The 25,941-nt window shown below is 63.6% G+C and overlaps 1 protein-coding gene across 1 annotated transcript; it reads right to left on the reverse strand.

Annotated features, from left to right (window-relative positions):
- Positions 1-7,260: 7,260 nt before the first annotated feature.
- On the reverse strand, positions 7,261-25,252 carry FASN (fatty acid synthase). Its single transcript, XM_032429485.1, has 42 exons — positions 25,104-25,252; positions 23,315-23,450; positions 22,452-22,604; positions 21,124-21,297; positions 20,786-20,986; positions 20,557-20,679; positions 20,353-20,468; positions 20,130-20,264; positions 19,128-19,599; positions 18,852-19,039; positions 18,575-18,764; positions 17,898-17,992; positions 17,652-17,786; positions 17,363-17,566; positions 17,102-17,217; positions 16,627-16,802; positions 16,349-16,540; positions 16,186-16,266; positions 15,891-16,070; positions 15,481-15,660; positions 15,198-15,401; positions 14,279-14,583; positions 13,638-14,030; positions 13,396-13,563; positions 13,195-13,313; positions 12,934-13,088; positions 12,597-12,800; positions 12,262-12,412; positions 11,996-12,174; positions 11,788-11,907; positions 11,488-11,610; positions 11,181-11,404; positions 10,900-11,101; positions 10,638-10,789; positions 10,434-10,525; positions 10,024-10,175; positions 9,681-9,926; positions 9,219-9,407; positions 8,655-8,885; positions 8,321-8,544; positions 8,130-8,228; positions 7,261-8,005 (listed from the first exon to the last, which is right to left on the reverse strand). Exons 2-42 carry the CDS (start codon positions 23,439-23,441, stop codon positions 7,616-7,618), a joined length of 7,560 nt encoding a protein of 2,519 aa, XP_032285376.1. The 5' UTR covers positions 23,442-23,450; positions 25,104-25,252; the 3' UTR covers positions 7,261-7,615.
- Between the last annotated feature and the right edge of the window lie 689 nt (positions 25,253-25,941).

The following is a 25,941-nucleotide window of genomic DNA, read 5'->3' on the forward strand; positions in this document are numbered from 1 at the left end:
GGTGGGGGCCCCCGGCGCTCAGCCCCCCGCCCCGGGGGGATGTTCTGGGATGCTGGGGGCTGCCCCGTCCGGAGCAGAGTGGGGCCGGGGGCGCGTCGGACTCGGCAGATTTGCGGCACAAGCGCCCCTCCCTCGCCCTCGGTGCGGATTCCGAGACTGTGGATGACTTGCTCCAGACTCTGCCCGGTTCCAGCGAGTTCGCGGAGCTGCCGGCCGCCGTCCGCACGCGTGGACCTGCCATCGTCGCGGGCCTGGCTCTGGTGGCGTCCCCCGGGTCTGGGCGCGTCCTTGCGCCCCCCCCCCCCCCCCGGCCGCCGACTGAGCGGGGCGGGGCTCCAGCCCACCGTGGGGGGCGCCCGGCTCCGGGGCCCCTCGGCCGTGTCTCCCGCGGCTACAGCCTCCAGGTCGGGGTGGTGAGCGGTCCTGTGCGCGGGACGCAGCCCGCCGAGGGCGCCCCGCTCGCTCCCGCGCGCCAGCCTCATCCCTGCGCACTGCGCTCAGGTTCACGTCTTTCTCTGTGTCTCCAGCTTTAATTTTGTCCCCATCTGTGTAGATTTAAGTTTACTCTTTGAACACACAAGGTCCTGAGCAGTTCCCCAAGTCAAAACTCCTGCAAGGTTTGTTCAGAGACATGTCCCTTTGGCCACAACTCCCTGCACCCCAGTCTCCTTGCTTCTTTCTGCGGAAATAAGCATCGATGCACACGTGTGCGTCGTGTGACTCCTCCAGCGCGGACACGCGCGCACACGCACACACACGCACACACACACACTGCCTCTCCCCCCACTTCGTACCCAGCCCTGGAGCTCCGGCGGCCTTCCTCGCCAGACGCGGCCCGGGAGCTGCTCAGGCGTCCCCCACCTCTCCTGCCCTTTACCTGCTCGCTGATACTTTGCAATGTCACCCAACGCCGCAGTGAGCACGCTTGTGCCCGTGTGGCCGCAGGTCGCTGTGCCCTGGGATAAATTCCAAGACGGGTGTGCAAAGGTGGTTCCCCCCAGGGGCTCATGCCCTTGCCTGAGCTCCCAGCAGCGCCTGGAGCCCATGTCCCCACAGCCCGCGCCGCGGGTCCGGACTGACAGCTCAGCGTGACGGTGGTCTGCCTTCCTCCTACAGTGAGAGAAGTCAGGTGTCTTACCTACCGTACGCTGGGGTCTCACTGACTTTTGGTTCATACACACCTTTCAGAGGCACAATGAGCAATGACACATTCATACGCCAGTGACACTATCACAACCAAAAAAAGAAAATATTTATGACCCCCCAATGTTGCCTCCTGCCCCCCCCCCAGCCCCCTGTCCCTAGAAAGCACTGATCTATTTTCTGTCGCTAGAGATTACCTTGCCTCTCTAGGATTTTACAGACATGGACTCATGCAGCGCGGACTCCTTCTGGTCTGGGGTTTCCGCTCTGCATAAGCCTCTCGCGACCATCCACGCCGCCGTGTGCATCCTTCGTCTGTTGCGCGTTGCTGCTGAGCGGCTTCCACGGCCCAGACGAACCACAATCCGCCCGTCTGTTCACTTGGGATGGATGTCTCCGTGTTTGCAGCTCTGGGCTACAAAAAAGTCTGTGGACAAGTCTTCATGTGGACACAGACTGTTTCTCTTGGGTAAATACCTAGGAATGGAATGGCTGGGTCACACAGTAAGTGCACATTTCACTTTTTAAGAAACTGCCAAAATATTCCAGCGCGGTGCACCGTTTCTCATTTATGCTAGCGACGCAGGAAAGTTCCAGTTGCTCCACATCCTCCAACACGTAATATTTTTTTTTTAAAGATTTTATTTTATTTTTTTAAGATTTTATTTATTTATTTGACAGAGAGACACAGCGAGAGAGGGAACACAAGCAGGGGGAGTGGGAGAGGGAGAAGCAGGCTTCCTGGCAGAGCAGGGAGCCCAATGTGGGGCTCAATCCCAGGACCCTGGGATCATGACCTGAGCCGAAGGCAGACCCTTAACGACTGAGCCACCCAGGTGCCCCTATTTTATTTTTTAAAAGATCTTATTTATTCATTTGAGAGAGTGTGAGTGAGAGAGAGCATAAGCTGGGGGACCTGCAGAGGGAAAGGGAGAAGCAGACCCCACTGATGCAGGATTCGATTCCAGTACCTGGGATCATGACCTGAGCTGAAGGCAGATGCTTCACCAACTGAGCCACCCAGGCGCCCCCCTCATTGTGTTCTTAATTTTCATTTCCTTATGAAATATTATGTCTGTTCCTAATGTCTTTCACATCTTTTGCCCATTTAAAATTTTTAAACAAATTTTTAAAAAGATGTTATTTTTAAGTCATCTCTACATGCAGCGTGGGTCTTGAACTTCCAACCCTGACATCAAGAGTCACATGCTCTTCCAACTGAGCCAACTGACACCCTCTTTTGCCCATTTTTAAAAATTAAATTATTTCTTTTCTTTTTGTTGAATTTTGAGAGTTCTTTACATATTCTGGACACAAATCCTTGGTCAGAAACTTTCCAGGGATCTGTGACTTATTTTTCATTTTTTGAACAGTGTCTTTCAAAGAGTAGAAATGGGGGCGCCTGGGTGGTCAGTCGGTTGAGCAACTGACTCTTGATCTCGGCTCAGGTCTTGATCTTAGGGTTGTGAGTTCAAGCCCTGTGTTGGGCTCCGTGCTTGGCGTGGAGACTGCTTAAAAGGAAAAAAAAAAAAAAAAGAGTAGAAATGGTCAAGCTTTGATAAAATCTAATTTAACAATTTTTTCTCTTATCAATCATATTTTTGGTGTCCTAGTTAAGAAACCTTTGTCGAACCTGAGTTCACATTTTATCCTATATTTATTTCAAAAAGTTTTATAGTTTTAAAGATTTTATTTATTTGAGAGAGAGAGAGAATGAGAGAGAGAGAGCATGAGAGGGGGGAGGGTCAGAGGGAGAAGCAGACTCCCCGCCGAGTAGGGAGCCCAATGTGGGACTCAATCCAGGGACTCCAGGATCATGACCTGAACCAAAGGCAGTCACTTAACCGACTGAGTCACCCAGGTGCCCCAAAAAGTTTTATAGTTTTAAAAGTTATGTTTAAGTTTATGATCCATTTTGAGTTATTTTTGTATGTGTTGTGCTATGGATCTAAGGTCTCTTTTCTCACTTTTTTTTTTTTTTTTTGCATGTGGATATCCAATTATTCCAGAACCATTTATTGAAAATTAGCTGTCCATACATGTGTGAGTCTATTTCTTGGCTCATTATTTTGTTCCATTGATCTACTTGTGTATCTTGATGTTAATAAACACACTGTCTTAATTATTGCAGCTTTGTAATAAATCTTGAAAAATCTTGGAATCAGGCAACGTAACTTCTCCAGCTTTGTTGCTCTGTATCGAATTGCATTGGCACCGATTTCAGAGTGAGCTTGTCGATTCCTACAGAAAGCCTGTTGGGATTTTGATCAAGACAGTATAAAATGTATGGGTCAGGAGGCACCCGGCCTGCTCTGTCAGCACGTGGGACTCCTGGTCTCTGGGTCATGAGTTTGAGCCCCACGTAGGGTATAGAGATTGCTTAAAGTTTGAATCTTAAAAAAAAAATCTATAGGTCATTTTGGGGAGAATTTACACGTTAACATTGAGTTTTCTAACCCACGAGCACAGCACATCTCCTTCCTCGCTCCTTTCATCCCATTCAGCAAAGGATGGTCCCAGCAGGGCCTTGCACACCTTTCATCACACTCATCCCTAACTCTCTCTTCTTTGAGGGGCACTGCTCTGACTGGTGTTGACTTGTTAACATCAGCGCCTGCCGTTCATTCCTTGTGCGTGATTCTGTGACTGGGCTCAGCACACCGACCTCTCCTGCGGTCTTCCCACACTCACGGCTTACATCTAGCAGGTTTCTGTGGGTTCTGTCAGCTTCTGAGCAAGGGCTGACCATGTTGCCTGCGACCAGGGGTGGTTGGATTTCTTCTTTCTCGTCTGTACACCTTTACCTCCGTTCTGTGACTTGCTGGCTAGAACTTCCAACGTGGTGCTGACTGGACGTGGCGGGACTGTGAGTCTCTGCCTCGTCCCTGGTCGCAGCTGGGGCGTCTGCCCTTCTGCCATTAGGGGCGACGGCAGCGGCATTTTGCAGGGACGTCTTTACCGGGTGGAGGAGGTCTCCCATCTCTAGCTGGCTGAGAGCTGGCCCCACAAATGGGTGTGGGTTCTGCATCTGTGTTCAGCAGAAGCTGTTTCCTGCATCCAATGAGATGATCCGTTTTGGCCATTAATCTGGTGAACTACAGAGACTGATTTTTCAAGGTCAAACCAGCCTTGCATTCCTAGGATAAGCCCCATTTGGTCATGATGTGTTACCTTTTAAAATATGATTCTGCATGCTAAAATTCTGTGTTGATTTTTTGCATGTATGACCATGATGGATACTGGTAGCTTTCCTGTAACGTCGGGTTTGGGTATCAAAGGAATGCTGGCCTCGTAGAAGAGCTGTACGTTACTCCCTTGCTGTGGAGTGAATTGTGTCCCCCGATATTCATGTGGGAGCCCTAATCCCCAAAGTGACTGTATCTGCAGATGGGGCCGATAAGGAGGTGTTAAAGGCAAAATGAGGTCCTAAGGGCGGGCCCCTCATCTGTTAGGGCCGGCGTCCTTACAAGAAGAGGAAGACACCAGGACTTGTGTGGTCGCTCTCTGCCATGTGAGGACAACAAAAAGGCAGCAGCCTATGAGCCAGGAGGATAGCTCTCCCCAGGAACTGAATTGGCAGGAACCTCGATCGTGGATTTCCCAGCTGTGGGAAAATAAATTTCAGTCCACAGTGTCGTGTTTTGGCAGCATGAGCAGACAAATACGTCCCCAGATATTTCATGCAAACTGAATCCTTTTGAACTGAGACTGGTTTCCCTGCCAGAATTCTGGGAGAGTTTGGATAGAATGGGTAACATTTTTCTCTTAAGTATCCAGCAGAATTTGCCATTCAGGTCTGAAGTTTTCTTTGTGGAAAGGTTTTAACTACAAACTCATTTTCTTCCATACATGCAGGGTCACTCGGGCTGTGATTTCTTCTTGACTTTGTGTCTTGTGTGGAATTTTGTCATTTTACCTAGGTTGTCCAATTGTGTGGAGTAGAATCGTTCATAATATTCCCTTATTAGTCTTCTTTTTTAAAAAGATTATATTTATTTATTCATGAGAGAGAGAGAGAGAGAGAGAGAGAGAGAGAGAGAGAGGAGCAGAGGGAGAAGCAGGCTCCCAAGGAGCAGGGAGCCCGATGCGGGACTCGATCCCAGGACCCTGGGATCATGACCTGAGCTGAAGGCAGACGCTCAACCATCTGAGCCACCCAGGCGCTCTCCCTTATTAGTCTTTTAACACGTGTAGAATCTCAGGGATGTCACCTCTGTGGTTTCTGATGTTGGTACTTTGTGTCTTTATTTCTCTTCCAGTTCGATCTGCTTGAAGGTTTATGTATTACTGGTCTTCTCAAAGAACTTGCTTCTGGTTTCATTAATTTTCTGTTGTTCTTCTGTATTTTATTCAGTTGATTTTCACTCTGGTGTGTGTACTATTTCCATTATTCTGCTTAGCTGGGTCTAGTTTGCCCTTATTTTGTTTTAGTTTCTGAAGGTTAATTTGAGCGGTTTCTTCATTCCTGCCACGGGCCTTCAGGCCCACACCTGTCCGCTAACAGGTGCGGTGCTGCGCTGATTCAGCTCGAGATACCAATTTCTCTTTCCAGTTTTTCTTTAACCCGAGGATTCTTTATAACTGTTATCTGATTTCCACACGTGAGGATATTCTAGAGACCTTTTTTGTTATTGATTCTAATTTTATTCAATTGTGGTCAGAGAAAATATTTTCTAGAAGTTGAATTTCTTAATGACACTGGTTTTATGACCCAGAATGTGTGCTACCTTGGTAAATGTTCCATGTGAATTTGGAAAGAATGTGTTATGCTGCTGTCGGGTGGAGTGTTCTAAGTCACTGTGGGCAGACGGGCTGGTTGTTACGGTCCGTCTGGTGCACCCTCCTGACTTCCGGGCTCTGGGTTCTGCCAGTTCAGGAGAGGGCTTTTGAAATCTCCAGCTTCCATTGCAGATTTGTCAGTTTCTCTCTTCAGATCTATAACCTTTGTTTCCTGTGATTTGGAACCATCATGGGGCATGAAAGTTCAGGATTGTTACATCTTTTCAACCAGTTGACTCTTACGAAGTAACCCTTTCTATCCCGAGTGTATTTTTTGCTCTGAGATCTTTTTCACTGTTGGCACCTGTTGAGCCCCGTGCAGCATGTGCCGGAACGACAGCCCTTCCCACTGCTGAGTACTCCAGGCAGGAACGGACCGCATCTGTACGGACACCTCCTGGTCATTATGAGCAGTGCCGTGTGCGAGCCCGGTGTGTCATTCTTTGGGGGTATATACCTACGAGTGGAATTATTGGCTCATGGTAATTCTATGCTGAACTTTCTGAGGAATATGGAGGCGCCCCTGGTCTGTTTCTGTGTTCAGCACATCCTTTTAGAAGGCTAGAGGTGGGCCTGATCCCCCCGGCCCCTGGATCCCTGGCTGCAGGGTCCAGCTTTCCCTGCTCATTCCCACCAGCTGGCTCAGAACTCACACCCCCCCTGCACCACTGGTGCCCACCTCACCCCTCGGCTCTCAGGGTTCAGATGCTCAGGGAACCTCCCTGCCCCTCTGACTTGCTCTGATCCACCTTTGCCTAAACCAGTGTGATGGTCAGTCTCTTGTTCAACTCGGCTAGTTATGCAAACAGTAGCGTAGGTGTTGCTGTGAAGGTATTTTGTTGATGGGATTCACACCTATGACCACCTGACTCCAGGTCAAGGTTACTCTCAATGGTGTGGGTAGGTGTCCTCAAGGAAGGAGAACAATCCCAAGGTTTCCCTGAGGAGTAAGGAATTCAGGCAGGAAGCAGGGCGGGGGGACCCCACGCTTGCCCTGGCCGATCTGTTGAAGTGCCCGGCGGGATGCCTGTCCTACGGGCTGCTTCTCTAGCAGAGCAGCCACCGCGGCCCTCCGGGAGCCAGGCGCTGTCCCCGGGTCTGAGGGCCGCGGGGAGCAGAGGGGCGCCCTCCCTGGGCCCTCACGCAGCTGTCGGAGGAGGGAAGAAGGGGTGACTGGAGGCCAGAGCTCAGGTGGGGTTTAGTTGTGGGGAGGCGGGTGGGCCTCCCCCAGGTTGGCGGACACCTCCTGGCCTTTACGGGCAGCGCTGCTGGAACACAGTCCAGACGTGGTTCTGGACACGGACAGTTACAGTAAACTCCAGAATTCAAGCAGCAATATGAATCATGTTTCTTGAAAAACGAATACAGACGAACACAGAATGGGTGCCCGGGCGCCCTGGACTGCTCCTTTCCACAGGCCCCTGCATCATGGGGGCCCCAGGGCTGGGGCTCCCGCGCCGCCGGCCTTCACAGGGTGGACGAGGCCCTGGCGTCTCCCCAGCGACGCAATAAATAGGAGGATCGAACGGAGGACCGAGGCGCAGACCCACGCGGCGCACCCCACGCGGCACACCGGGTCCGCCCGGCCGACCCTTCACAGACCGGGGCAGGTCTCCGAGTCGGCGGCGGCGCACAGGGCGCGGGGGCAGGGCTCCCACCGGCAGGACCCCCCACCCCCGGGCCGCGGGGGCGGCTAGCCCTCCCGCACACTGACGCGCGGCTCGGCCAGGGAGCTGTGGATGATGCTGAGGATGGACTCCAGGCCGCTGCCCTCCAGCAGCGTGCGGTGGTCGCCCTCGATCACGTGCACCGACACCTTGCCGTCGCACACCTGGGACAGGTTGTAGTCGGCGCCCAGGCCCTCGCTGTACATGCCGCCGCTCTTGGCGCGCAGCAGCGTCACGGTGCCGTGGTAGGTGGCCCGCGGCGTGTACTGCTCGGCCGCGCGCAGCTTGTGGTAGAAGGAGTGCGCGGCGAACATCAGCTGGCGGCGGTCCAGGCCCGCGTGGCTGCGCTCGATCAGGTCCGCGGCGGCCGCCACGCGCTCCCCCAGGTCCCCGAGGGGCAGCAGCGCCTCCAGCACCTGCGGGACGGGGGTGCAGGACGGGGTCTGAGCGGCGCGTGCCCGGCACAAAGCCCCGCGGGGTCCGGAGCGGGCTGCGCGCGTGTGCGCTCCGCTCGGGGCTGCAGGGCGCCCCCGGCCCCACCTTGTTGTGCTCCATGTCGACGAACTGCTGCGTGAAGAAGTACATGGCCTCGGCCTCGGCCTCCGCCTCGCAGCCCCGGGTCATCTTGGCGCGGTAGCTCTGTGGAGGGAGAAGGGGCTGCTGCAGCGGGGCCCTGGCCTGCGACCCTGGGGCTGCGGCTCGGAGCCCACCGACGCCCCCGCGGCGCTCACCTGCGTGTAGGCCAGCACGTAGGCGGGTGAGCCGTCAAACAAGAAGAGGCTGTTGTGTGAGGGGGCCGGGCTCTGCTGCGCGGCCTGCAGCTGGGAGCACATCTCGAAGGCCACGCAGGCGCCGAACGAGTAGCCGGCGATGCGGTAGGGCCCCTCGGGCTGCACCTGCCGGATGCACTCCACGTAGTAGGCGGCCAGACTCTGGATGCTGTCCAGGGGTGCAGCTGTGGGGCAGAAGGAGGCTCAGCGGCAGGCAGGAGGGGACCCTGGGTGGGACACGCACACCACCCTGCCTTATTGGGGGGTGGGGACCGCCTCGCAGGACGGGTCACACCTCGGGTACACTGCAAGCCGTAGGTGGGGATGCTGAGCTTGGAGGCCAGGCTGTGGAACACGATAGTAGAGCCTTCGATGGGGTGCACCAGGAACAGGGGTCGCTCAGAGCTCTGCACCGAGTTGAGCCGTGTCAAGGTCGGGCCCTCGGGGTTCACCAGCAGGGTGCTCAGGTTCAGCTGGGCCTGCTGACTGGTACGGCTGCTGTCCTTGGCCGTGGGGGCGGCCCGCTCTGTAAGGAGGGGGCAGATGCTGGAGGGCCAGGGCCACACAAGATGCCCCACGCACAAACACGACGGCGGGCACGGGCGCACACACCCACCCCTGACTCAGGCTGCTGGTGGCCAGGGCGGGAAATGGGTGGGGGCCCAAGGCCCCACTCAGGGCTCACAGGAAGGGTCCCGATGGACAAGCCCTGAGCTGGGGGGGTGGGGGGGCCGCTTAGGCTGCTCGCAAGCCTGCGGCACAGAGGAACACTCGTGCTGCTCCGGGGACGGAGGAAGAGCTGGGGCCAGGGTGGCCCAGGGACCTTCCCCTTTCTCCAGCTTCCCTCACAGCCACGCACCGTTAGCCGTGCCCGCCTTCGAGGAAAACTCCTGCAACTTGCGGAACGTGAGCTGCCGGATGTCCCGCATGGACAGCAGCAGGTCGTGCCCGCGCTCCAGTATCTGGCGCACCTCCACGCCCATGAGCGAGTCCAGGCCCAGGTCTGCCAGCGTGCTGTCCAGGTTGATGGTGGCCAAGTCTCGAATGCCTGGGGACAGGTACTCCGTTGGCAATTTGGGAGGGAGGTGGGGCGGGGCCCTGGGTAAGCGCGGACACCTTGGCGGCTAGTCCCCTTCCCAAACCACCATCACCATGGTTATGGCATGTGACCGCCCGCCCCCCCCCCCCCCGCCCTCAGCTCTGCGCCGACCACTGGAGCCTGTCCCCTCCCGGAGCAAAAGAGCACGGCCTCTTCCCGCCAGGGAAACGGCAGTTAGCGGGAGCTGAGGGTCTACAGTGCGGGGACGGCGGGCTCCCTCACCCAGGACGTGGGCCACCGCCTTCATGAGGTCCAGCTGGGCGCTGCCATCACCCTGGGCGCTGGTCTTCTTCTCAGCCAGCACAAAGCTGCTCAAGACGGCGTGGGGCTGGTTCAGAAAGAAGTCCAGCACCTCCAAGCAGGAGGTGATGCGCTGCGGCAGCGTCCCACCAATGACCATTTCGTTGGAGCCCATTGTCTCCAGGATGATGCCCACATCTCCGATGGCGCCCCACTGCACCGCGAGGCCTACAGGAATACAGGGCCAGCGAGCCGGGGGTGAGCGGGGGCACGCAGCGGGGCGGCGGCAAGTGGGGGCTGCCGGGCGAGGAGCGAGCTGGCCCACCTGGGAGGCCGTCGTGCCGGCGCTTCTCACACACGCGCTCCATCGAGGAGTTGGCGAAGCCGTAGTTGGTCTGGCCGGCGTTGCCGCGCCCGCAGCTCACGGAGGAGAAGACCACAAAGTGGTCCAGCTCGGGGCATGCCGCCCGGGTCACCCTGTGGGTGCTCGAGTCACACCCTGCTGGCTGGCCCAGTCCCCGCCCCCACCCCGGCCAGCGTGCCCAGCAGCCTCCACTTCCCTGAACCCCCAGCTCAGGCCCCAGCAGAGGCCTGCTGCTCGGTCCCTGAGTGGCAGCGGGAACTCTGCACTAGGGTACACACAGGTCAAGAGAGGCGGCTGCTCCCAGCATGCACCAGGTCAGAGCCAGGCTGTGCTGGGGGATGGGGACAGGGTTGGGGGATCGTACACCTCACCTGTCCAAGTTCACGGTACCGTCGTACTTGGGCTTGTTAACATCCTGGAAGAACTCAGGGGTTTGATTCTCCAGCATGGCATCTCTCAGGACCTGAGGGTGAGGGGTTCTCAGCACCTGCCCTGACCTCACGGCTCTGGAGGGCTCAGCCTGGGAGGGCCCTTCCCTGGGGGGCCTGCTCTGGACCCTTCAGAGTTGCACTCACCATGGCCAGGTTGAAGACGCCACCCACAGGCCCCAGCTGTGCGGCCTCTGCGATGAGGCTCCGGGCCCCATCCGGCGAGCTGGCGTCGCTGGTGGACACCAGGACCTGCACGCCCTGGCGCCTCCACTCACGGACTTGCTTGGCCTGGTAGCCTATGGGACACAGGGCAGCACGGTTGGGCCAGCCGGGCTTCTGGACCAGAGAGCTCACGAGCGCTGAGCCGACCACCCCCCACCCTGTCCTGGCCCTCGGGACTGCTCACCTGTGCGGATCCCAGAGCGAGAGGTCAGCACGAGTTTCTGGGCCCCTCGAAGCACAAGCCACTGGGCCAGCTCGAGGCCAAACCCGCCTAGGCCCCCAGTGATGACGTAGCTCTTGTGGGCCGGGCAGAAGGTCTTGGACACAGCTGTCATCAGCGCGGGCCTGGTCACCTGCGGCACCGTCTCCCGCTCCTCCTTGAGCACCTGCAGCCCAAGCAGCACCCCCAGCTCAGGCACTGCCCTGGGGAGCTGGAGCCGGGGGCGCCGGGGGCCCCACGCTCACCTGCACGACCACTTTGCCGATGTGCTTCCCTTGGGCCATGAAACGGAACGCGTCCTCCACACGGTGCTTGGGGAATGTGGTGCACTTGAGGGGCCGCACCACGCCGTCCCGGATGCCCGCCCGCAGCAGCGCCGCCACCTCCCGCCAGTCGCTGCCCCGGTCATCCATGAGCGCGTCCAGCAGGATCCCGTGGAAGGTCACGTTCTTCAGGAAGATGGCCATGCCTGGGTGGGCGGGGGAGGGCTCAGCACTCAGGGCCCCCAGCTGACCCTGCGGACCTCGCCCGCCCGCCCGCTGCCCGCCTCACCCAGCTGGTGGTTGTTGGAAAGGTCGAATTTGCCGATCTCCAGGAACCGGCCGTGCTGGGCCAGGCAGCGCACACTGGCCTGCAGCTTCTCCTCCGCCAGAGAGTTCAGAACCAGGTCGACGCCTTGGGGGAGGGTGCGGGGAAAGAGAGGTCCTCCCCGTCATGACACTGGCCCCGGCCCAGACCTGGTCCCCGCCTGGGCCCGGTGAGGAAGGGCAGAGGAGGACGGTGGGAGCGCGGGTGGACAGCGACTGGTGGGCGTGCCAGGGCCGCCGCCGGGGGCCCGCGAGCTGCGCTCACCCTTCCCGCCTGTGTGCCACAGCACGTGTTGTTCGAAGGACGTGTCCCGGGAGTTGGCAAAGCTGGTGTCGCCGAGCTGAGGGAACCTGGCCTGGAGGTACGTCCGCTTCTCGGCGGACCCTGGTAGGGAGAGGCGCGTGCTGCTGAGCCAGGCCGTGGGGCAGGGGCGGGGGCAGCGCCGGGCTCCCGGGAGGGCTGGTGGGCTTACCCACGGTGGTGAAGACGCGGCAGCCCAGGCTCAGGGCGATGGCGATGGCGGCCTGGCCCACGCCGCCCGAGCCCGAGTGGATGAGCACCGTCTCCCCGCGCTGCATGCGCCCCCGCACCACCAGCGAGTAGTAGGCGGTAGAGTATACCACGGGCACGGACGCTGCCTCCTCCAGGCTCCTGCGGGCGCGGCACACGAGGTCAGCTCGGGCCTGAGCCTCCGCCGTGGCCGCGTGGGGCGCCGGGCTCACGGTCCCACCGACTCACCAGCTAGACGGCACCTCCCACATGAAGTCCTCAGACAGCAGGACGGAAGTGGCCAGGCCCTCAGCGGGCACCAGCCCCATCACACGCTTGCCGCTGGCGTCCCGGCCAGAGAACTCCATGCCCAGCATACAGTCCCGGGAGGCCCATTTCCCTGGGGGTAGATGGTGGCGGTGAGCCCTACGTCTCCCCGGGTGGGGGGTGGGGGCGCCCGGTGCGCAAGCTCAGGCCTGAGGAGCCTCCAGGGTCCTGAGGGCCATGGGTCCAGGAGCCCTCCTCTTCCCAGTCCCTGGCCGGGAGCGTTTGCTCTGGCCACGCCCGCAGGATGCAGCCCACACCTGGGATGGCGTCAGGGGAGAGCTTGCCCGTGGCCAGCATGATGTCTCGGAAGTTGAGGGAGGCGTAGCTGACGGAGCAGAGGTGGACGCCGGGGTCAGTGGGCTGGGCGTGACGCAGAGGGGAGCAGACCCAGCGGATGGAGGAGAGGTCCCCCCGGGTGAGGACGTTCACGAAGGCGTGCTCGGTCTGCTCCTCTGGCAGGCCTGAAGGTGACAGGAAGTGCGGCTGCCACAGGGGCTTCCTAGCCAGGGCCCCCCAGCCCCCTGTCACCCTCAGACCACCCGGCTATAACGCAAGGAGCTGGTGGGGGCCAGGGAGGCATCTTGGGGGGCTCACCATGCTCCAGGGGGAAATGGCGGAAGGCCCCCCAGGACCCGTCCCGGTAGACGTTCATCACGAGGTCTCCCTGTAAGACCTTCTGCAGCTCCGAGGAGCCTGGGTCCATCTTGGGGATGGGGGAGGTGCCGCTGAGGTTGGACACCAGGATGCATCTGTGGGCAGCCACACAGGTGAGGGGAGGCTGGAGGAGGGGGAGGGAGAGAGGGCAGGGCAGGGGGGGAGGGAGAGGGGGCCTGCAGCTCTGTGGCTGTCTCTCACCGAATCCGGTGCCCGCCAGGCTCTCGGCGGAGACAGTTCACCATGCCCACGACGCCCGAGGTGGTGCAGCTGAAGGCCGTCAGCCACACGGGGCGGGAGGAGTCGTTGGCCAGAACGTTCTGCGGGACGAGGGAAGGGCTGGCATCTGGGTGGGTCCCCAGGCCCGTGGGCATGGTGCTGGGGGGCCCAGCAGAGACTGACCTTCAGGGAGTCCACCCATCGGAAGCTGGTGTCCTCCACGGGCAGGAAGATGGGGCTGTCCTGTGGGGCCAGCCGGCGGCGGCACAGGAAGAGCGCGGAGCCGTAGAAGGACCTCTTCAGGGCCACCAGGTGCAGGGATGCCCCGGCAAACAGACCCTCCCACTCGTCCTGCGTGGGTGGGGCGGGGTCAGTGCTCAGCCAGCCTCCCCGCTGCAGCCCCGGCCCCGCCCCCGCCCCTTCACCTGGCTCAGGAGGCTCTGCCCGCCTCGCTGGGGCTCTGGGCAGGTGAGGAAGGCGACCGTCTCTCCCAGCGGGTGTCCTCTGAGCAGCGTGTGCAGCAGCAGGAAGCCGCCCTCCTTGAGAGCGGCTACCATGTTGCCGAGGGCCGTGGCTGGGTCCCGGAGGGTGGCCACGGCACAGTTGCACGCCAGCAGGTCAGCCATGCCCAGGCTGCTGGGGGCAGGGTCTGCAGGGTCCCACTGGCCCTGGGTCGTGCCATACTCCTGCAGCTTGGCCTGGACAGCCTCCAGGGCCTGCGGGTGGCGGTCCGTGGCTGTGTAGTCCAGCTGGAGCAGGGGCTGGGTGTTGAGCAGCGCCGGAATGCGGGAATACAGGCGGCCATCACCAGCCAGCACCTGCAGGTGGGGAGAGCTTCCTGGACCAGCTGCCCACCGGGCAGGCACCCTGATCCGAGCTGGCGGACATCTGCCAGAGAGGCCCAGCCACCCACGCTGCTGAGACCACCAGCTAGTGTCCTCCCCCAGAGCCCACCTTCAAGCAGGGCGGAACGGTCAAGGACACGAGGGCAGCCTCGGCACACCTTCTGACGGGCCCTGGCACTCCTCACGGCTGAGCCTGCCTGGAGCTGGGTCCACACACCCACCTCTACAATGTGCATCCTGGGGCTGCTCAGGTTTTCCAGGGCGGTGTCCACGCAGGCCTTGAGTGCCGGGGAATCGAGAAGGCCGTGGAGCAGGGGGTCGTCATGCAGCAGGGGCCTCTGCTGGGCCAGCAGCTGGTCCAGCTCCAGCTGCAGGCTCCCATTGAGCTGGAGCTGGCAGGCAGCTCCCAGCAACTGAGGCAGGCCCTGCTGCAGGGGCTCCCGGGGCACCTGGGCCCCATCCAGCCCAGGCACCACCATCTTTAGCCCCTGCTGGGCCACCTTGGTCTGCAGTGCCTGTGCCAGCCCTGGGGAGGGGGAGATGGGCACTAGGCGAGGTCTCACTCGGGCCAGTGTTCCCTAAGCACCCCCATACAGCAGGGGTCTGCTTAGAGCAGGCATCCATCAGTAACCAGGACCCAGGTGACCCTGTCCTCCCAGGGCCCACCGCCTGGCCCTGCCCCTAGATAAGCAAACAGATGGGAGGGACAGAGTGCGCAGCCTGATCCTCTAGGACTAGGAACTAGCCCCCTGGGTGGGTGTCGTCGAGGCGTGAGCTCCACAGAGGGTAGGCTCCCTACGGAGCGTGGGCTCAGTGCCCTCACATCCCCCGCGCCGGTTATCCCCCACCCATCAGCGTGGGTACGAGCCCTCACGGGGCCTGCCAGGCCAGGCCCCCGTGGCGTCACACCCAAATGGCTGGCTGGGGACACAGGTAGGAAGGACCGACTCTGTCCTTGTGCCCTAAACTATCCCTGAAGACCGGGAGCCTCTCGAGGAGGCAAGTTTCGGCTCCTTGTGAAGCAGGAGGTTGTCAAGCTGGAACGGGTCCCAGCGAAGGGCTGTGTGGGAAGCTGAGAAACTCCCTTTTGCCAGAGGCCTCCGATGGAGGCTGGAGCACAGGGCAGGGGCTGGGCCTCACCCCTGCACAGCTGCAGCTCGTCCTGTAGGGCTGCGTTTCCAGCCAGGAGCCCCCCCTCCACGTAGGGAGTGAAGCAGAACTTCTCCAGGATCGGGGCGAGCTGCTCCTGCTGCCTTCTCGGGGCCACGGAGGTGTGTAGGCCCGAGATGAGGGCGCCGCCGGCCACCATGTGGTTCAGACAGCTGCTCACCACCACGTCAGCCACTGCGGGAAAGAGCCGGTGAGCGTGGGCCGCGGCTGGCCCGGTGGCGCAGGTGGGGGGGGGCCTGGGACTCGGGGCTACCTTGGGCCTGGCCCTTGAGCGAGTACACCTTCTGCCGGTGAGTGGCGGGGTCGATGTGGATGGAGGTGATGCGGGTGGGCAGGCGCAGGGGGCGCTGGGCCATGCTCAGGATGGACATCTGCAGCACGGTGTCCAGGAAGGTCACCCAGTTGTCCTTCCACAGCAGCTGGCCCGTGCAGCCTGTGGCAGAGGGACCGTCGGCGTGGCCGGGCCGGGTCTCTCACGCTCACGGCACCCTGCCCTCCACACACCCTCACACCAGCACAGCCCTCCGTCCACAGGACTCGGGCGGTGACGGAGCCACGTGGCACCTGGATCCTGGGCAGCAGGTCAGGCCCCGTGTGGCCTGAAGGAGGGAGGCGGCCCCAAGGCTCGTGCCCTGAGTGTCAGGGGAGGATGTGGCGCCCTACCTCCCAGGTCGGCCTCCAGAATGCCCTGGAAGTAGGGGCCATAGTCGTAGCCACGCAGCCGCAGCTCCTTGTATACGTCCCCCTGGGACAGGTGGAATGCGGCTGTGGGGTCCGTGGGGTCCGGGCCCTCCTGGCTGTCGAAGAGCTTGGGGTCAGGCTCCTCCCACTGGTACACCTTCCCTATGGGGGGGCAGAAGAGCCTGAGGTGCGTAGAGTGGAGCTGGCCACCAAGGGTCCACTCAGAGGCCAACCCCCACCAGAGAGCCCGTGGCCTGGCCGGACGCCCTCTGCTCACCGCTCACGATCAGGGTGCCGTTCTCAGACACCTCAAAGGTGCGGGAAGCCTCCAGAAGCCGCACTTCCAGAGCCACAGTCCCTGTGCACAGCAAGGTTGGAGATGAGCAGCAGGGTCAGCCGTCAGCATTCCTGCCCTGACCCCGGCGGCCACCCCATCTCACCGGTCTTGGGCAAGATGGTGGCCTGGTGCAGCGTCACATCCTCAAACACCACGGGCATCTCTTCCATGTTCTGGCTCAAGGCACGCGCCAGAGTCTTCCAGACCAGACACAGGTAGCCGGTGGCAGGGAAGAGGACGCGGCCATCGATGCGGTGGTCCACCAGGTAGTGGTCGGGGGACTCGGGGCTGGTGTCTGTGTGGGCTGGACCTTAGTGCCAGCGCCCAGGAGGGAGAAGGCACCCTCGCCCCGTCCCTCAACTGCCCTCAGCCCCCACTCACCAATGTTGTAGACGGTGGCAGCAGAAGAACCGCTGGAGCCGCTGGGGAAGTCCCCGGCGGCAGGCACGTCCCAGATCTGACTGTGGTCCCACTTGATGTGGGGGGAGATGAGAGGAGTCCCCCGGGGAACCGGGAACTCCAGGGGTGGAAACAGGCCATTGGGGTTGGCATCAATGCTGGGGGGTGGGGGAAAGGTGTGAGGCGCACGCCTGGGCTGGTGGCCTTGCCTGGGACTACCCTGTCATACCCTCGGCCAACCGTCTCCCACAAGACCCCAGAGATCACCAAGACGGGGTGGGGTGGGGGCCATAGCAAGGAAGCTCGAGGCGGCCCAGCACCCACCAGCCCACTTCCTGAGGACAACCTCAAGGCCACCGAGCAGCCCTGTCGGGGAGAAGCTCCGGGTGGACCGCACCCCCCTCCCACCGGGAACCCGGCCCCCTCCCCGGCGGCCCAGCCGGGGCAGCCGACCCACCCCAGCAGGTGCAGCCTGCCCACGTTCCTGAGGAAGAACTCCAGGTTGTCTCTCTGGTCCTTCTTCATCAGGGGGATGATGGTGCAGCTGGGCTTGACGCCTCTCTTCAGGACGCCCTGGGGAGGCAGACGGGCTTGGCCTTCCTCACTGGTTCCCCCCTGACCGCAGGCCCAGACCCTCGGCTTCTCTGGCCGACGCACCAGGACCACTGTCCCTCCTGGAAGCGGCCGGCCTTCCCCGCCCGGCCCCGCTGGTGCGCACCTGCAGAAGGGCGTGGGGGGCGATCTCCAGCACCACGGCGTGCTCGGGCACGTGGCGCAGCGCCTCCTGGAACAGCACCGGGCTCACGAGGTTGTTGACGCTGTACTCCGCCGAGGACGTGCGGGCCAGGCTCCCTTGCCACTGGGCCTCGGGGATGGAGGTGCTGAGCCAGCGCGCCGAGCGGGGCCTCGGCTCCCGGATCACCTGCGCACGTGACACCGTCAGCCGTGCCGGGCCTCGGCCCCCACCGCCCTGCCTCCAGGGAGCCCGCGCAGGGCGGCCAGCCCACCTTCTTGAGTGCCTGCAGCAGCGTGGGGGCGATGGACTCCATGAAGTAGGAGTGAAAGGCCATGCCGCCCGTTTGCACCTCCTTGGCAAACACGCCCTCCTGCCTCAGCTGCTCCATAAATGTGACCACCTGGGCCTAAGGACAGAGGTGTCAAGGGCTGGACGAGTGCGACTGGTTCCCCACGCAGAGCTGCCCCCGAGGGACGGGGAAGGGACTTGGGGATGAGCCTCGCCTCCCAGGGCCCACCTGAGGTCCTGAGATGGTCACTGTGTCTTCGGAGTTGTGGCAGGCGGGCACAATGCCAGGGGGACAGCGTTGTTTACACTCCTCCCAGGACAAGCCTGTGGGCAGGGATGGCCTCAGGGGGCGGGCTGCAGGGAGCCGGGGCCCCCACCCGAGAGGAAGGCACTGCCCGGGGCAGGCCCTAATGACAGGGGTGCGGTAATGACAGCCGCGGAGCGGGGCTTTTACGGGGCACTTTCGCTCCTGCCGCGTTTGATCTCGAGGGAGGACACCTTCTCTGTTGTCCCACAGGTGGGGAGCCAGGTCCTGGGCCCCCGACAGGCCTCCACGGGCCTCGGCCCCTCCCCTACAGCCCCTCAGGGTGGTGGCTCTCTGAGGTGTCCCTCCTGTCCCCAGCCCAGCCTGCGTGAGGCATGAGCAGGTGCCCACGGAAGGGAACCACAGCGAGTCACCCCGACACTGACTTTATCAAAAGCTCCCTGGCTTCTTGCGTGGGCGGGGGGCACTCTTGTCCCCACGTGGCTTCAGCCCAGCCTGTGGTGACGACGGCCGCGCGTTTACTGTCGGCCGCAGGGTGCTGGGGTGGGTCGCAGCGTCCGCCCCGTGTGAACAGGAAGAAGGCCAGGGACGCCCCTGAGGCTGGTGGGGGGATCGGGACGGGGAGCACAGAGGACACCCACCCACGGCCGCCATGGCCCCCGGTGGGATGTCGGCCTCCTTGATGCACTGGCCTCTCCAATAGGCCGTGAGGACGGCCTCCTCCTGGGAAAGGCAGCCGTCCGCGTAGCCACAGGCCACCTCCCCCAGGGAGTGCCCGATGATGCCATCGGGCCGTAGGCCCATGGAGGTCAGCAGGTCTATGAGGGCGATCTGGTGGGGGAGAGGGGCATGAGGAGTCACGCCCGCCCGGCCACCAGCCCCGTCCTGCCCACTGGCCCCCGGAGCCCAAGGGCGCACCTGGATGGCGGTGAGGCTCACGAAGGAGTGGACGAGGTCGTCGAAGCAGGTCTCGTCTGTGCTCAGGAGCAGCTCAGACACCTGCAGGCCCAAGGGCTTCACGGCCTCGTCAGAGCGCAGGATGGAATCTCGGAAGCTGTGCAGGCGCATGAGGCTCGACCCCATCCCGTGCCACTGCGCACCCATCCCTGTCCCGAGGAGAGCCGTCAGGGGTGGTGGCCGCGGGGCAGCCACCCGCTCACCCTCCCGGGAGGGCCCGCACGGCCAGCCTCTCACCGGAGCAGATGAACCAGAGTGGACGCTGGCCGGCAGGCGGCGGCTGGGCCTCCTGCGCCTCCAGGCCGCCCTCCTCCCCTCCCAGCACCGCGTAGCCCCGGAAGGGCATGGCGGTGGGGGGGGTGGCCGCGATGTCATTGAGCATGCTCACGAAGGCCAGGTCCTGCCTGTGCTGGTGGCCCTGCTCCAGCAGGCAGTGCACGGCCTCCAGGGTGCGCCCGCTGGCCCGCAGCAGACGGGGCAGGGTGACGCACGGGGTGGCCGGCGAGGGTCGCCGCAGATTGGGCCTGAGGACGACGTGCACGTTGGAGCCGCCGAAGCCAAAGGAGTTGATAGCCACGTTGCCTCCGCGGACGGGCAGGGGCCGGTCCACCACCTGCAGCCGCCCCTCCCGGAGCGCGGGGATCTCAGTGTTCGGGCTGCGGAAGTGCAGGTTGGGGGCCCAGAGCCCGTGTTCCAGGGACAGCAGCACCTGCAGGGGGCTCGCAGTTGGTGGGGCAGCTGGCCTCGGACTCCCTGCACTGCTGCCTGGGGTCGGGCCCACCCGACACGGCGCAGGGACCCAGGGACCCTTCCCCTCTCTGGGCCCCATGCCTTCACCTGGGGCCCCAGGGCGCCCCCCAGACGGACAGGCTGTGGGCCTGGACACAGAGGCCCCCTCAGCCAGAGCTCCTTCCAGGTCCCAGTTCTTGCAGGAACGGTAAGCAGGTTACGATGTCACAGCCCCAAGGAGCCTGGAGCACCAGGGAGCCCCCGCTGCACCCAGAAGCTACCAGTGCGTGGTCTCCTCACAGGCCACCCAGCACCCCCGGCTGGTCAGGAAGACTGTGGGACAGGTGGGCAGCCCCTGCGCCCTCCTCTGGCCCACAGGGAGCAAGGGTAGAGACCGGTCACAGGCTTGTGCCCTGCTGTCCGGGCCTCAGTGGCTGGTACCCCTCGGCGCAGTCTGTGGGAACCCCCCCTTGCGTGGCAGGCAGGACGGCTCCGGACCCGTCCACCTACCTTGGCCATGGCTGCGAGCCCCGAGGCGGGCTCTGGGTGCCCCATGTTCGACTTTGTGGACCCGATCAGCAAGGGGTCCCGGCGGGTGGTGCAAAGGGCTCGGTCGATGCCGTTCAGCTCCTGGGGGTCGCCCACCTGTGGAAGACAAGAGGAGGATCAGGATCCCGCCCGGGTGCCTCTCAGGCCTGGGGTGTGGGGTGTGGGGTGTGGGCGGGGCGCTCACCATGGTCCCCGTGCCGTGGGCCTCGATATACTCCAGAGACTCCGGGGCCAGCCCAGCCGGCTCGTACAGGGAGCGGATGAGCTGCTCCTGGGCCTCCCCGGAGGGGAAGGTCACACCTGTGGGATGAGCCAGGCCTCAGCCCCCAACCAAGGACCACCTGCCGCGGCCAGGCCCGGGCCCCTCCAGCCCCCCGCCGGCACCCACCTTGTTCCTTGTAGCCGTCGGTGTTGGTGCCGGCGTTCAGGATGGTGGCATACACGCGCCGGGCCAGGGACCTCTTGGTCAGCAGGATGACCACCACGGCCTCCGAGCGACAGTAACCGTTCCCTGTGTGCAGAGGGCACCTCAGGCCCAGGGGCTCTGCTGCTCTTGGCCCGGGGGGGGCCCAAGCTCTGGGGCCACCCCCTGCCCTTCCCGCCCACCGCTCGCTCACCAGACTCGTCGAAGGCCTTGCAGGTACCCTCAGGACTGAGCATGCCCAGCTTCATGAACTGCACGGAGGTGTTGGGCTTGAGCAGGACGTTGATGCCCCCCACGATAGCGGTGGGGCACTCCCCGCTGCGCACGGCCTCATAGGCGTTCTGCAGAGCCATCAGGCTGGAGGAGCAGGCTGTGTCCAGGGCGATGCTGGGCCCTGTGGGCAAGAGCACAATGGGAGGCCCGGCGGCTCCAGCAGGGTGCCCTCCACTGGGAGCCCATGGCACGAACGCCTTGCCCTGGCCAGCCTTCCTGGGGGAACCAGAGGCCCAGAGGGGCTGGGTGGGTACCCACCTTTAAAATCAAAGAAGAACGAGAGACGGTTGGCCATCATGGCGCGCTGGCAGCCCACCATGCTGTAGCCCAAGAGGGTCTCAGGGTCTCGGCTGAGGGCCTCTGAGGCCTCGGAGCCGCTCACGCCCACCCAGACACCGGTGTGTGTCCCTCGGAGTGACGCTGGGTTGATGCCTGCGGGAAGCAACGGTAAGACATGGCAGCTGGGCCTGCTGCCCAGCTCTGGGGCTAAGTCCTCCCTCTTAGCCTGGCTCTGGAGGGGCCCGAGCAGGGCAGCCTGCCCAGGTAGGGCTGAGGACAGATAACTGGGTCACAAGGAACCCAGGGCCCAGAAGACAGGTGGGGCTCCAGGCTCTGGGCCAGGCAGAGGCCAGAGAAAGCTGGAGGTGAGGAGAGAAGGCAGCATTGTCCCCAGGATACTCCCCTGGCCCCTGGTGTCACCAGTAGAGTCTGGCAAGCCCCAGTGACCAATGAGCACCCAAGCACCAAGGGCAGCCGACCCTAGGACAGGCTAAGATAAGGAAACACAGGGAGACAAAGGCTGAGTGTCCAGGCTGGGAAAGGAGGGAGGGACCCTGGCCAGCCTCTGGGGAACGGCGTCCAAGGTCTCTGCTGGCCCTTCCCTCCAGGGCGCTGTGTGCCTGCAGCACTGTCCCGTGCGGGCCCCAGGCCTGGCTCGCTGAGCAGCAAGCAAGCTAGAAGGCCAGGGCTGCCTGCCTGCCTGCCTGCCTGCGGTACAACTGGCCGGCTCCCAGGCTCCCCCTCAGGCCCGGGCTCCCACCACCCACCTGCGGAGGCGCCACGCCCACGTGGCCGGCCTCCTCTCCCACCAGGCAAGACGTTTAGGCCCCTGGGGCGGTAGGGACAGGTCTGTGCCCCGTGACAAGGGACAGCTGTCTCGAGGCACTTGTACAAGGCCAGACACAGCCCAGAGGAGGGGAGAGTGGAGAGCATGAGTCCTGGGGGCCAGACCCCACCTCCTGCTCTGCCTGGCACTCCACCCTTGCCCCAAGACCAGCTGTACTTTGGGGAGGGAGGAAATTGGGGCATCAGGGCATGCCAGGGACACCGTGTGTGTAGTTGTGAAACCTCGACCTGCTCCCAGGCCCACGCCTCCCACACCTCCCCGAGCCCATGGGCCCTACACCAGGGCCCAGGAGAGCCACAGCACCTTGCGCTGCCTCCTTGGTAATTTTTGTGTTTTCAGACTTCTGCTTTTAAAAGTGAGAAGAGGTAATGCTGTCATAATTCCTGGGGGTGGGAACCTCAGGGACGGGCCCCTAGCCCCGAGGTGGCCATCGCTGGCCAGCAGCCTCAGGAGGACCCACCTCCGTCCAAGATGGCCTCGTAGGTGACCTCCAGCAGCAAGCGCAGCTGGGGGTCCATAGTGTGAGCCTGCTTTGGGTGGACCCCAAAGAAAGAGGCGTCGAACCTGGATAGGTCCTTCAGCTTGCCAGACCGCCTGGGCAGGCCGTAGAGTCCTGCAGACATAGACAGGTGGAAGGCTGTGGGCCCTGAGTGACCGACGGCAAAGGCCCTGCTGTGACAGGGAGCCATGAGCTCCCGGGGAGACTGGGCAGGGGCTGGTGGTGCTAGGTCTGGGGTGCCACTTGGGTGACACCAGCCTGCTTTCTGAGAAGGGGCCCCACTGGGCAGCCATGTGGGAGGTGGCCTCGGAGCAGAGCCCAGTGGGGACAGTGCCCTCCTCCTGTCCACCACTGCCCTAGCTGGAGACCCTGTGCCTGTCCTAAACTGCCTGGCTGCTGAGGCCGGCCAGACTCTGCCACGCTGACTCACATCCCGTAGATCAGGTAGAGCTGCTCTGCAGAACAACCTACTGGGCGGGAGGGAGTCAAACCAGCTTCCCGAGAGAGCCTGGCATCTTATGTGGCGGTAGCTGGCTGGGCTCGGAGGGACAGGGTGCCTGCCCACCTGGCCTCACCCTGGATCTGCTCCCCCAGCAGATCACCCAGCTCGGCTATAAAACGGGCAGATGCATGCTCAGGGTTGGCCCTCAGCCTCCCGTGGGCCCCCAGTCCCCAGCCTCGCCTTGGTGACCAGTGGCTCTGCCACTGGGACTGGGGCTCAGGCTGGAGCTGGTCTGCCCTGGGCAGCCGGGAGGCCGCATCCAGAGCAAGAACAGGAGAGGGTCCCCTTGTGTGGGAGGGGAGCGCGAGGGCCACCCACTCACCTGCCTTCCACCTCCTGTCGTCGTCTGTCACCATGTCTACGCCGCCGATGAGATTGGCCCAGAACTCCTGCATGTTGTCCGACTCGGGCAGCTTCCCGGACATGCCAGCAATCACCACCTCCTCCATGGCTGCTCTCTGCAGGGAGGGCAGCGTGGGAGCCTGACGCTGGTCAGCTCTGGCAGCCACACCACCAGGAGGCAGCCTCCCACCCTCTCCCCTGGCGTCCTGACCCCACAGCACCACCTATGGGTTTGAGAGCGGTTGGTTAGCTCCTGCGCGCTGTGCTGGCTGGGACAGAAGCCCAGGGCGCATGGGGTGGGGGTCCATGCTGGTCCAGCCAGCCCTTACCCGTCACATGTGGGGCCCCGGCCTGGGTGACTACACCATGGCCCTGCTACCCTGTGTCTGCCCCCCAACAGTCGGTGGGCTCTGCAACCTGCTGCTGGGGTCCTGGGAGAGGTAGCAGGCAGGGCCATCCCAGAAGAGCGGAACCCTTCCTGGGACAGGGCCACTCGGCCATCAGTGTGTTAAGAGCTGACCCAGGAAATCAAGCAAGCAAAAAAGAAAGGGTGCCGAAGTTTGAGCGAAAAACATATGAGAGTGGGGGGAACACCAGCCCACACTGACCAGTGGGCCCTGCACCCTGCATCCCAGCTTGTTCTCCATGCTGGGGACAGGGGCCCAGGCACACTCAGGGCAGCCCATGAACTGCCAGGGTTTGGAAGGGACATGGGGGGAGGGGTCCCTGCAGGGCTCTGGGGAAAAGACGGCCCCTACCCCGCGGTGGGTCCACCCAGCCAGTCTGACCACCCAAGCAGGGCCCAACCTGGAGAGCCACTTGGTGAGGGGCCAGGCGAGTGCTGCCCACACCCGCACACCTGTGCAGGTGAGGCCTCAGGCTGCTTGACCACCCAGACCCAGGTCCCCCGAGGCCCCCCTGCACAGAAAGCCCCGGCCACAGAGGAAGGGCGCTCTTGGGTAGCCCCGAGGGGGCAAGGCCAGGGCTGGCCCGGCAACTTCCGCCAAGGCCCCAGGGTCTCGTGGCGCTAAGGACCGGTGGTCACGCCACCCTCCGGCCGTCCCGGGTCTCCCGGTCTCTCCGAGCAAGGGCGCGCGGCAGAGAGCAGCGTCTCCCTCGCGTGGCCCGGCGTGCCTGAGTCCCCGCCGGGAGGGAGCCCCCACCCCCAGCGCCGAATAAAGAGCCCTTTGGAGGCCCAAGAGGCATCGGCTCGGGGGCGTTTGCTGCCTCCAGAGAGCGCCCGCTGTTCTCCCCTACTTGCTATTCACGCCGAGTCCGGCGCGGCCCGGGCAGGGGCTGGAGACCCCGCGGCGCCGGCCTCGCCCCGCCGCCCGCCCTCCAGAGCTTCGGGGCTCCGCGCGGCGCCCACGTGACGGGAGCCGGGTCCCCCCCCCCACACCACCCCCGCCGCCCGGCCGCGGCCCTCCGGCACCGGGGTGGGGGATGCGCGGGCGGAGGGGCTGGGCGGTGCGGCCCGCGTGGCCCAGCCCGCGACCAAAATGGCTGTTCGCGGCGTGCCCGGCGTCCGGCCCTCGCTATCGCCCACCTGCCCCGCCGGGCCCCGGGCGCAGCGCCGCCGGCCCTCCAGCGCCGGGATGCCGGCGCCCCGCACAGCCAGACCGGGGCCTCGGAGCCCGCGGCCCGACGGGCCGACCCCTCCCCGCGGGAGCGCCCCGAGACCGGAGGGTGCGGACCGGCGGCGCCCCGGAGCCGGGCCGTCCCCCCCCCCAGGGCCCCCCGGTACCCGGTCCGCGCCGGGCCGCTCGTACCTGGTCTGGGCGCGGGCGGCGGAGCGGGCGGCGGGGAGCGAGGATGGAGCGCGGTGGCGGAGGGGAGGCCGGGCCGCTGCCGTCTCTCTGGCTCCCTCTAGGCCGGCGCCGACTCTATTTAACCGCGGCCGTCCCCGCGCGGACACGCCACATGGGCTGACAGCTTGGCTGCGCCGCCCAGGCCAATGAGCGTCGGGGCTGCGCCCCGGGACCCGGCGCGCCGCCGCCGGTGGGGTGATGCCGCGCGCCGCCGAGCCGCCGGGACCCCGCGCGGGGGCGCGCAGGCTTGGGGAACCCAGCGCTCCGGGGGCGCCGGGAGGGGCGCCTCAGCACCCCCGCCCCCGGCGTCTGTGCCCCGCCCCCGCGGGTCCGTGGCGCGGAACCGCCGGAGGCGCACGCGCACGCGCCGGGACTGAGCCCCCGGCGGGCCCCCGCCCCCTCCCGGGGCCGCCCCCCACACCCTCGGGCCGCGGGACCACGTGTGCGCGCCGCGCGGGTGAAGCTGGACGGGAATGTGCTTGGGCGCCACTCTGGGGGCACTCTGGGGGCACGCCGGGGACCGGCCGGACCCCCGGGAACACCGACCGACTGGCCCGCGGTCTGGCCGCGCGGAGCCGGGCCGGGGTGGGGGGGTAAGGGGCGGGACTCGCTCCGCCGCCGCGGCCAATCGGGGGCCGGGGGCGTGCGCACCGGCCCAATGGCGGCGCGCGAGTGGGCGTTGCTAGGCGATAGGGTGATGGGCTGGGCTGCTCGGCGGTCGTTGACCCCTGCCGAGGGCGCCCCGGGCGGGGTCACTGCCGGTCACCGCAGCGCGGCGCGGCCTCCCCAGTCTTACGGA

This window comes from Phoca vitulina, unplaced genomic scaffold, assembly GCF_004348235.1.
Source record: "Phoca vitulina isolate PV1807 unplaced genomic scaffold, GSC_HSeal_1.0 scaffold41, whole genome shotgun sequence".
NCBI classification, from domain to species: Eukaryota; Metazoa; Chordata; class Mammalia; order Carnivora; family Phocidae; genus Phoca; species Phoca vitulina.